Source organism: Hylobates moloch, unplaced genomic scaffold (genome assembly GCF_009828535.3).
Source record: "Hylobates moloch isolate HMO894 unplaced genomic scaffold, HMol_V3 SCAFFOLD_12, whole genome shotgun sequence".
NCBI lineage: Eukaryota > Metazoa > Chordata > Mammalia > Primates > Hylobatidae > Hylobates > Hylobates moloch.
The window spans coordinates 40,232,295-40,244,391 of record NW_026652287.1 but is presented as its reverse complement, the minus strand read 5'-3'; the positions used below and the strand labels follow the sequence as shown (position 1 = coordinate 40,244,391).

General features: G+C 47.5%; 1 protein-coding gene across 1 annotated transcript in view; it reads left to right on the top strand.

Moving 5' to 3' along the window:
- INSR (insulin receptor) overlaps nucleotides 1-12,097 on the top strand; it is a 169,187-nt gene that overhangs the window by 102,814 nt on the left and 54,276 nt on the right. Inside the window, exons 3-4 of the mRNA XM_058425747.1 lie at nucleotides 890-1,211; nucleotides 10,715-10,863. Coding sequence (XP_058281730.1) covers nucleotides 890-1,211; nucleotides 10,715-10,863 — 471 coding nt within the window. The remainder of the gene's footprint in view (nucleotides 1-889; nucleotides 1,212-10,714; nucleotides 10,864-12,097) is intronic.

The following is a 12,097-nucleotide window of genomic DNA, read 5'->3' as shown; positions in this document are numbered from 1 at the left end:
ACCAAGCCACATTTGCATGTTTAAGTAACTAACGTGTCCCCTCCATTAGACCTTGTGCTCTCAAAGGCAGGATCTGCAGCCAGTTTTTCCCCATAGTGGCCACAGTATCTAGATTAGCGCAAGCAAATGTCTGTTGAAGCAATCAGTGGTTTGGGGGCAAGTTACTTAACCTCCCTGTACCTCAGTTTCCCCATTAGTAAAACAAAAAAATAAAGGAGATACTTCACACGTGGGGTGCAGCAGCGTGCTGGAGTTGGTTTGCTAGAGCCAGTGGTGAAATTTTCAGGCAATTTGTGAGCCATTTGTTACACATAGATATTCATAAAAATTACATAAACCTACAATTAAATTACATTAAAAACAAAAGTTTTTAAATTAACAAAGGTTTTTAAAAGTAACAAATACTCAAAACTCACTATCTCCTAATATCATAGGATGTTTTCCTATTATTTGTGCTGTTGAGGTTATTTATTACTTTTGTGTCAATAGTAGATACATTTTGTGTATGCTTATAAATACTATTTAAAGGAATGCTACTATGTATCTTTTGCCAGCTCTATGTTTAGTAACTTCATGTTGGTAGCCTGAAATCCACCAATGGTGGGAATATTTACACCATGGAAATTGGCAAATGCTATATAAATCTGGGCCCCCTTGGGCCCCTCCCTCAGGCAGCTGTTAAACATTTACGAGCACACCAATGGTTTGGAGGCTTAAACCAGTTAATAGATGTGTCTGGCATGTTGGTAATGATGTAGAAGTGCCGCTTTTATTGTTAGTATTTGGTTGGCTTTCACTGTCTGATCCAGAATTGCTGCATATGCAGACAGGAATTGGACAAAGCCATTTATTTATTTATATATTTATTTCTCTCTCTCTCTCTTTCCAGTTTGCCCGACCATCTGTAAGTCACATGGCTGCACTGCCGAAGGCCTCTGTTGCCACAGCGAGTGCCTGGGCAACTGTTCTGAGCCCGATGACCCCACCAAGTGCGTGGCCTGCCGCAACTTCTACCTGGACGGCAGATGTGTGGAGACCTGCCCGCCCCCGTACTACCACTTCCAGGACTGGCGCTGTGTGAACTTCAGCTTCTGCCAGGACCTGCACCACAAATGCAAGAACTCGCGGAGGCAGGGTTGCCACCAGTACGTCATTCACAACAACAAGTGCATCCCTGAGTGTCCCTCCGGGTACACGATGAATTCCAGCAAGTGAGTTCTGGATGTGGGTCTGGGGGGCAGCTGAGAGGAGAAGGAATATGGAGTTGGTTGTGACGATGCCACTTGTTAAAACTGTGTGCAAACCCAGGGATAATTGGCTATGAGTGAGGTCTCTGCTCTCAGATGCTACTTTTGCACCCTGTTTTGGTCCTGGGCTTGGGAGCAGGAGTTGACTACCTTTTTCTCTAAAGGGCCAGATAGTATATACTTCTGGCATTGTACCCACCATTCTTTTTTTTTTTGAGATAGAGTCTTGCTCTGTCGCCCAAGCTGGAGTGCAGTGGCATGAACCCAGCTCACTGCAACCTCTGCCTCCTGGGTTCAAGCGATCTTCCTGCCTCAGCCTCCCAAGCAGCTGGGACTGCAGGTGCCTGACACCATGCCCAGCTAATTTTTGTATTTTTAATAGAGACAAGGTTTCGCCATGTTGGTCAGGCTGGTCTCGAACTCCCAACCTCAGGTGGTCCACCTGCCTCGGCCTCTCAAAGTGCTGTGATTGCAGGTGTGAGCCACCGCGCCCAGTCTGGCATTGTGGACCCCAGTTCTAAGCCTTCTGTGCTTGGCTTCAGAACAAGAAAATATAATAAGAACAGAGTCCTTGGTTTTACCTAAAATCCTCCACGTGGCCTGTCCTCACTGATGTAGCTTCATCATTGTCACATCAAGGATATACCAAGGTCTTTTGTGTCTTCCCTGACCTGTAGCCTGGTGGTGTGCCAAGATTAGCCCAGAACATACTGTCTCCAGGAGGAAGAGACTCACTTCTGCATTATTCTCAGGGCTTTGCTGTTCTCTGAAGGACAGTATAATCAAACCATTTCCTGCCGTTTGGGTGAGAAATAGCAGGGTTTTCTCTCTTCGGCATTGAGTCAGATTTCCTACGCACATCGCAGACTTTCTGTTCGTACTGTTAGCTTCTTCCATGAGCTATTTTGGGGCCGTAACTGAGTTGCAAAAATCTGTTTCCTGGTTTTTGTATTGAGGTTTTATGTTTTGTTTTAAAGAACACACACACACACCACAAAACAACACAAAAACAAATCAGAAACAGACACACATCAAGAGGCCTTGAGTTGACCTGCTTACGTAAAGTATCTTCCTCTTCAGACTTGAGAATTAGCCAAGCGAGAGTGTTGTGGTGGGAAATTTTATTTCCCTGGGTGGAGAGGGCGGGAAGGAAAACAAGCTGTAATTTCAGTTCTTATGACTCTTTCTTTGAGTGTTTGTGAAACCTGCAAGTACAATATGTTTTGTTTTGCTTGTTGTTGATAAAAACCTACCAAAAAAACCTTTTGGCTTTATTGACCAAAAGGGTCTGTAAATCACCTTTGCATACCAGACAGACTTTTCTTTTAGGTTTTTTTTTTTTTTTTTTTTTTTTTTTGGACAATGTATTCCCAAGATTGAGGAAATGACCATATTCTTTTTGATTCATTTCTTTCTTTCGTTTTAAAATCACAATTGAAATAAAAAAATAAGGGTTAATATCTTCTGGCAAGACGTTTGTTTAAAAGATGTTGGCCTTAAATAAAAGGCATTTTTCCCTTACCTTAACTATGGCCTGAGAAATATAGCAACCTCCTTTGATTTTCTCACCGATGATGCAGAAGATGCTTAAACAGAAACCCTGAGAAATTGACAGCACATCCTTGGCATCTGGGACCTTTCCTGAATGGAAGAAAACAAAGGAGAGGATAGTGCATTGTCACAGTAGTTTATTGCGTAGGTTTAAAAAAATTAATATTTTTATTTCTGAAGCTTTTAGTTAATTTATTAATTTATTTGTTTTGAGACAGAGCCTCACTCTGTCACCCCGGCTGGAGCACAGTGGCATGATCTCAGCTCACTGCAACCTCTGCCTTCCAGGTTCAAGCCATTCTCCTGCCTCAGCCTCCCAAGTAGCTGGGATTAAAGGTGCGAGGCAACAAGCCTGGCCAATTTTTTTTGTTTGTGCTTTTGTTTTTTTCAGATGGAGTTTCATTCTTGTTGCCCAGACAGGAGTGCAATGGTGTGATCTTGGCTCACCGCAACTCAGCCTCCCGGGTTCAAATGATTCTCCTGCCTTAGCCTCTAAGTAGCTGGGATTACAGACATCTGTCACCATACCCAGCTAATTTTTTCTTGTATTTTTAGTAGAGATGAGGTTTCACCATGTTGGCCAGGCTGGTCTTGAACTCCTGACCTCAAGTGATCCACCCACCTCGGCCTCCCAAAGTGCTGGGATTACAGGCATGAGCACCTGCACCTGGCCTGAAGCTTTTCTTTTTATCTTATGAAAGACTTTATAGTACTGTGACATTTTCTAATGTGGTTTGATATCAAATAGGGCCAGATGTTTTCTTCCATTCTGGTGGCTTATCTGGGATGGAGTTCTTGATGTTTTCAGAGCAGAGTTCTGGGAACTCATGTTAAAAGGTCTTGGCCAGACACAGTAGCTTATGCCTGTAATCCCAGCACTTTGGGAGGCCGAAGTGGATGGATCATCTGAGGGCAGGAGTTCGAGATCAGCCTGGCCACCATGGTGAAACCCCGTCTTTACTAAAAATACAAAAAAAAAAAAAAAATTAGCTGGGCATGGTGGTGCATACCTGTTATCCTAGCTACTCAGGAGGCTGAGGCACGAGAATTGCTTGAACCAGGAGGCAGAGGTTGCAGTGAGCTGAGATCATGCCATTGCACTTTAGCCTGGGTAACAAGAGTGAAACTGCATCTCCAAAAAAAAAAAAAAAAAAAAAGGTCTCACCATCTACCGTCGTTCCAAAGTACCTGCTGGGATGTAATAGCACAGTGCTGCTTCCTGAGATGAGGAGGACCAGATATTTGTGATGAATAAATTTTCAGTGAGTATGGGGTATCCATTGGGAAGGGGAGAATTACCTAAAATCCTTGGCTCTTCTTGGCCTCTCTCACTTCTTCCTATTAAGCTGAGGTCTCAAATTTGTCTACAGCTCCATCTATTTCACCATCATGTCTGACCCAGTCCCCTTGAACAATCTCTTTGCTCCTGCTTCCATTCTAGTGACACTGGTTAAAAGTGGCCACCTGGGCTGAGTGCAGTGGCTCACGCCTGTAACCCCAGCACTCTGGGAGGCCAAGGTGGGTGGATCACCTGAGGTCAGAATTTCAAGACCAGCCTGACCAACATGGTGAAACCCCATCTCTACTAAAAATACAAAAATTAGCCAGGCGTGGTGGTGGGCGCCTGTAATCCCAGCTACTCAGGAGGCTGAGACAGCAGAATTGCTTGAACCCGGGAGATGGAGGTTGCAGTGAGCCGAGAGTGTGCCACTGCACTCCAGTCTTGGCGACAGAGTGAGACTGTGTCTCAAAAGAAAAAATAAAAGTGGCCATCTGATCATATGCCATGTCCTTCCCTAAAACCTCCAGTGGCTCCCCAAGACCAGTAGACAGAATCCAAACTCCTCATTGGGAAGGCTCGGCCAGTTCTCATGCTTATTTCATTGCGGTGCCCCTTGGCCGTGGCCGTTACTGCAGGAGCCTTTCCTGCAACTTGCTACATCCGCTTTCCTCTGTGCCTTTGCACTAGCTGTTTCCTCTTCCTAAAATGCTTGTCCCTGCATTTGGGAATGATCCGCTTTTTCTCCTGGTCATCTAGATGGCAGCTTAAAAGTTACCTCCTTGGCAAATCCTTCCCATCTGAGTCAATCACCCGTGCACTCTCTGTCACATCATTTAGTTTTAACTCTTTGATTTGTCACTAGCTGATATTTTTATTGTCATTTTTTTTTTTTTTTTTGAGACAAGGTCTTGCTCTGTCACCCAGGCTAGAGTGCAGTGGCACCCACATGGCTCACTGTGGTCTCAACCCCCTGGGCTCAACAGACCCTCCTGCCACAGCCTCCTGAGTAGCTGGGACTATATAGGCACACACCACCACACCTGGCTAAAAAAAAATTTTGTAGTGATGGAGGTCTTGCTGTATTCCCCAGGCTCGTCTTGAACTCCTGGGTTTAAGTGATCCTCCCACCTTGGCTTCCCAAAGTGCTGAGATTACAGGGCCTGAGCCACTGCACCTAGCCTTTGTTGTCAATTTATTTACTCTCCCCAACCAGATGATAAGCTTTGTGAGTGTATCAGCTAGCTCCTGTTGCGTAACAAAACCACCTCAGTGCTTAGTGGCTTAAAACACTCCTTTAGGAGCTCTGATGATTTTACGTGTTGACTGAAGGTTTGTCTGGCCTGGGCCTGTTTAGCTATGGCTGATGGTTTAGGAGAGCCTCTTATGTCTTAGATGGTCAGTGGGGGTCTCTCACCCCAGCAGCCAGGAAGGGCAGACCTCAATGTTCAAGTGCTTTTCAAGCCTCAGCTTGTGTCACGTTTGCAAATATTCCATTGGCCAAAGCAAGCCATATGGCCAAGCCCAGATTCAGCAGGTGGGAACATAGACTCCACTTCTTGGTGGGAGAGGCTGCAAAGAGCTCATGGTCATTTATAATTTCCCACTGGGAAAGCATGTTATCTGCTTTGTTCACTCATGTATACCGGCAGCTGAGAACAGGGGTTGGCCAAGGGCCAGATAGTAAATATTTTCAGCTCTCAGGGCCATATGGTCTCTGTTGGAGCTACTTAACTCTGCCTTTGCAGTGTGAAAGCAGGGTTAGACGATACACTAACCAATAAATGTGGCCATATTCCAGTAGGATATTATTTGCAAAAACAGGTGGCCAACTGGATTTGGCTCCCAGCCCACTGTTTGCCAACTCCAGGCTTAGAGCATTGCCTGCCACATAATAAGAATAGAGGCAATAAAAGAAGTCAAACATTTGGTCAGTATTTTGTTTCTGCCTCAGCTGTTCTGCCACTACCTGGGTGTACAGCAACACCGTTCTGACACCATCCTTCTCCAAAGTTAGCATCAGACTCCACAAGTTTAAGGCTCAGCCCTCCCTGAGATTTCCCTTGCTTCAGACGCTGGCAGCATCTTGGGGATCCCCCAGCCACCCACACTTCTGACTAACTGGCTCTAAATTGGGGGATTCCCACAAACTCTTTGGGTTTGATAATTTACTAGAAGGAACTCACAGAACGAAAATAAACCTGGCCAGGTGTGGTGGCTCGTGCCTGTAATCCCAGCACTTTGGGAGGCCAAGGTGGGAGGCTCACTTGAGCCCAGAGTTTTGAGACCAGCCTGGACAACATAGCGAGACCCCATCTCTACAAAAATTGAAAAACATTAGCCAGGTGTGGGGGTGCATCCCTGTCGTCCCAGCTACTTGAGGGGGCTTAAGCAGGAGGATCGCTTGAGCCCAGGAGTTTGAGGCTGCAGTGAGCTAAGATTGTGCCAGTGCACCCCAGCCTGAGTGGCAGAGCAAGATCTTGTCTCAAATTTATAAACGCTGCTATACAATTATAGTTTTATTATAAAGGATACACATAGGGCAAGATCTGGGAGAGTTCTAGACTCAGAATTTCCATATTCCCTCCTTGTCGCAACAGCATGTATCACCCTCTTGACATACTGACATGTCCACCAACTGGGAAGTACTACTGAGCTTTGGTGTCCAGAGTTTTTGTTTGTTTGTTTGTTGTTTTGAGATGGAGTCTCACTCTGTCACCCAGGCTGGAGTGCAGTGGCTCAATCTCAGCTCACTGCAACCTCCACGTCCCAGGTTCAAGCGATTGTCCTGCCTCAGCCTCCCAAGTAGCTGGGACTACAGATGTGCACCACCACGCATGGCTAATTTTTGTATTTTTAGTAGAGACGGGGTTTCACCATGTTGGCCAGGCTGGTCTTGAACTCCTGACCTCGTGATTCACCTGCCTCAGCCTCCCAAAGTGCTAGGATTACAGGCGTGAGGCACTGCACCCAGCCCAGTGTCCAGAGTTTTAATTGGAGTCTCGTTCCTCAGGCATGATTGATTGAAATCATTGACCATGTGATTAAACACTGCCATTTCCAGCCCCCTCCTCTCCCTGGAGGTCAGGTGACTAAAAGCCCTAACCCTCCGATCACAGGGTTGTTCTTTCTGGTGACCGCCCCCCACCCTAATGTTATCTAGGCCCCCACCACAAGTCGCCCTGACATTCCTAGCACTCCTAACGAAAGCATTCCTATGACTCAGAAAATTCCAAGGGTTTTTGAAGCTCTGTGCCAAGAACTGGGATGAAGACCAGATACATACTTTATGATCCTACAGTCACAAAAATCATTCTGAAGAGTTGAATACCCAGGGGTGTGAGAACAACAGCAGCAGCAACAATGATGCCACCAATAACAAATGACCCTTGTAGCAACGGATAAAATTGTGTTCTGTGTGCGAAGTGCTTTTGTGGTATCCATCATTGAGTTCCCCATCACAAGCTGTGGTGTTGGTGGTGTTATTTTTCAGACGAAAAAATGGAGACTGTAACAGTTGGGAATCTTGTGGTTTCATGCACCAAACCGCAACTCAAACTGGCTTAACTGGCTGGGCGCGGTGGCACACACCTGTAATCCCAGCACTTTGGGAGACTGAGGCGGGGGGATCACCTGAGGTCGGGAGTTTGAGACCAGCCTGACCAACATGGAGAAACCCTGTTTCTACTTAAAAAAAATACAAAATTAGACAGACATGGTGGTGCATGCCTGTAATCCCAGCTACTCAGGAGGCTGAGGCAGGAGAATCGTTTGAACCTGGGAGGTGGAGGTTGCAGTGAGCCGAGATCGTGCCATTGTACTCCAGCCTGAGCAACAAGAATGAGACTCCATCTTAAAAAAAAAAAAATTGACTAACCAAGATTAAAGGAGTTTGTTGGTGCCCATAACCAAAAAGTTCAGGGAGTTGCTTCAGGTATAGCTGTATCAAGAAGCTTAAGCGATGTACCTGATCAGTCTCCTTCATCTTTATTTTCCTCTTTGTTGTTTTATTTTGAGGCAGCTTCTCCCTAACCCTTCACCCCATGCTAGCAAGATGGCAAAACGCTTAGACACTCCAGAAGGAAGACAATTTCCCCTTCCAGCATGTTCTAGCTAAACCCTCACTGCACTGACTTAAGGTCTGTACCCACCACCTCTGAGCCCCCACAGGAATAGATGCTGGTGCTCAGCTTGGCTTGGATCTTGTGCCCATCCTGGATCTGGAAGGGCTTTGGCAGCCAAGAACTGATCTCAGAGACCCCATGTTGGGGAGGACTGGTCCCCAAAGGACCCCTGGGGGCTGTGAGTCTGATGGCATCAGGCTGCAGGTTGGCAAAACCAAAGGCTGCCTAAGTCACTTGCCGTTAAACATGGGGTCATGTTATAGCCGTAGTTGCATTACATCCAACACAGAACAGCAAATGTCCTGTCTCCTTGGAGTAGCAGGTTGAATTCTGCCACGTTGGGGTAACAGTGTCAATTCTGCCACATCAGGCCCATCAGCTCAAGGTAACGGCACATTCTCATTACCATGTGCATTAGTCCATTTCTGCACTGCTATAAAGAATACATGGAACTGGGTAATTTATAAAGAAAAGAGGTTTAATTGGCTCACAGTTCTGCAGGCTGTACGGGAAGCATAGTGGCTTCTGCTTCTGGGGAGGCCTCAGGAAACTTACAATCGTGGCGGAAAGCAAAGGGGAGGTAGGCACATCTTACATGACTGGAGGAAGAGAGAAAGGGGGAAGGTGCTACATAGTTTTGTTTGTTTGTTTGTTTTGAGACAGATTCTCACTCTGTCACCCAGGCTGGGCTGCAGTGGCACAATATCGGCTCACTGCAGCCTCTACCTCCCGAGTTCAAGCAATTCTCATGCCTCAGCCTCCCCAGTAGCTGGGATTACAGGTGGGCACCACCACACCTGGCTAATTTTTGTATTTTTAGTAGAGACGGGGTTTCACCATGTTGGCCAGGCTGGTCTCGAACTCCTGGCCTGAAGTGATCCGCTCACCTTGGCTTCCCAAAGTGCTGGAATTACAGGCGTGAGCCACCATGCTCGACTGGTGCTACATACTCTTAAACAACCAGATCTCGTGAGAACTCACTCACTACACACTGCCAAGGGATATGGTGCTAAACCATTCATGAGAACTCCGCCCATCATAATCCAGTCATCTCCCGCCAGGCCCCACCTCCCACATTGGGGATTACAATTTGACATGAGATTTGGGTGGGGACACAGATCCAAAACATATCACCACGATAATGCCGTGAGTCCCATTGCTGTCATGCACAGGGTAGATCATGGTCCTGCCTCCATGGGATATGGTGTGAATCCCATCACTGTGGGGTCCAGCAGGAGGCCTGTCCCATCACTTTGGGGTAAAATATGAGTCTTGTCACTTTGGGGTAAAACCAAGAGGACCTGCAACCATAGGGTAATGGCATAAGTCTCTCGTTTAAGGCAATGGTTCTTTTCTGGGGACAGTCTGGCATCCTCCCTCCCCAGGGGACTTTTGACAATGTTGGGGGCTTTTTTTTTTTTTTTTTTAGATGGAGTCTGGCTGTGTCTCCCAGGCTGGAGTGCAGTGGTGCTATCTCGGCTCACTGCAACCTCCACCTCCCAGGTCCAAGCAATTCTCCTACCTCAGTCTCCTGAGTAGCTGAGATTACCCACCATGCCCAGCTAATTTTTGTATTTTTAGCAGAGACAAGGTTTCACCATGTTGGCCAGACTGGTCTCGAACTCCTGACCTCAGGTAATCTGCCCACCTTGGACTCCCAAAGTGCTGGGATTACAGGCGCGAGCCACTGCACCCGGCCGCCTGGAGAACATTTTTAATTGCCACAGCTTGTGGGAGGGATGCTACTGGCGTCTCGTGAGTGGAGCCTAGGGGTGCTGCTCAATGTCCTCCAGTGCACAGGATGCCACCCCCACTACCACAGCGGAGAATTACTCGGCCCCAAAGTGAACAATGCTGAGGTCAGGAGAGCTTGTCATAGCATGACAGACTTATGCCATCATTTGAGACCCTGCATAGTATGCTGTCTTCCCAGGCTGTTCTTGAACTCCCAGGCTCAAGCAACCCTCCCTCCTTGGCCTCTCAAAGTGCAGGGATGACAGACAGGAGCCACCATGCTCGGCTCCAGAATCTACATTTTTAACAATCAAGTGATATGCCCTATTGCAGATCGGCAGACTGTGTTTTCAGAAATATCGTTGCAGGCAGAAAGGGCCGGGTGCAGTGGCTCACACCTGTAATCCCAGCACTTTGGGAGGCCGAGGCAAGTGGATCACTTGAGGTCAGGAGTTTGAGACCAGCCTGGCCAACATGGTAAAACCCCATCTCTACTCAAAAATACAAAAATTAGCCAGGCGTGGTGGTGGGCACCTGTAATCCCAGCTACTGTGGAGGCTGAGGCAGGAGAATCTCTTGAACCCAGAAGGCAGAGGTTGCAGTGAGCTGAGATCGCACCACTGCACTCCAGCCTGGACAACAGAGTGAGACTCTGTCACACAAACACACACACAAAAAGAAATACCATATCAGGCAGAAAGATGCCTGAGAAGTCTGAAGGACCTTGAATACCCTGACCTCTCTCTCTCTCTCTCTCTCTCTCTCTGCTCTGTCCTTAGCTTGCTGTGCACCCCATGCCTGGGTCCCTGTCCCAAGGTGTGCCACCTCCTAGAAGGCGAGAAGACCATCGACTCGGTGACGTCTGCCCAGGAGCTCCGAGGATGCACCGTCATCAACGGGAGTCTGATCATCAACATTCGAGGAGGCAGTGAGTGTCTCTGTGGGGGCGTCGGGGGTGCCTGTTGGGCTCCATGTCCCTCTGAGCTGTGAGCAGGGAAGAAAAGCAGTGCAGACTCTGCTGCATGCTCCTAAAGCACTTTTAGGATGGTCATTCAGTGGCTCCCCCATGGATAGAAGCACGCTGGGAGTCTGCCTCAAAACCTGAAATGAACAGCTCAGTCTTGGCCGTACTCACCTTGAGATTCTCATTTTCTACGTTGGGAGTTGGGGCATCAGGAATCTGAATTTAAATTTTTTTTATTTTTATTTTTAGCGATGGAGTCTTGCTCCGTTGCTCAGGCTGGAGTACAGTGGGGCAGCCCTAGCTCACTGTAGCTTCAAACTCCTGGGCTCATGCAATCCTCCTACCTCAGCCTCCCGAGTAGCTGGGAGTACAGGCAGGTGTCACTGTGCCTGGCTAATTTTTTTTTTTTTTTTAATTTTTTTCCAGGGCCAGGTTCTCACTATGTTGCCCAGGCTGGTCTCAAACTCCTGGGCTCAAGCAATCCTCCTGCCTCAGCCTCTCAAAGTGCAGGGATTACAGGCACGAGCCACCCCACCTGGCTTTGGAATCATCATTTTTAACAATCAGGCAATATGCCCTATTGCAGAACTGCAGACTGTGTTTTCAGAAATAAATCTCAGGACCGGGTGCAATGGTTCACACCTGTAATCCCAACACTTTGGGAGGCCGAGGCAGGTGGATCACTTGAGGTCAGAAGTTTAAGACCAGCCTGGCCAACATGGTGAAACCCCATCTCTACTAAAAATACAAAAAAATTAGCCAGGCGTGGTGGCACATGCCTGTAATCCCAGCTACGCAGGAGGTTGAGGCAGGAGAATCTCTTGAACTCAGGAAGTGGAGGTTGCAATGAGCTGAGATCGCACCACTGCACTCCAGCCTGGGCGACAGAGTGAAACTCCATCTCAAAAAAACAAAAAAACAGGCGCTATGGCTCATGCCTGTAATCCCAGCACTTTGGGAGGCTGAGGTGGGCGGATCACTTGAGGTCAGGAGTTTGAGACCAGCCAACATGGTGAAACCTCATCTCTACTAAAAATATAAAAATTAGCTGGGCATGGTGGCACATGCCTGTAGTCCCAGCTACTTGGGAGGTTGAGGCAGGAGAATCGCCTGAACCTGGGAGGCAGAAGTTGCAGTGAGCCAAGATCGCACCACTGCACTCCAGCCTGGGCCATAGACCAAGACTCCGTTTCAAAAA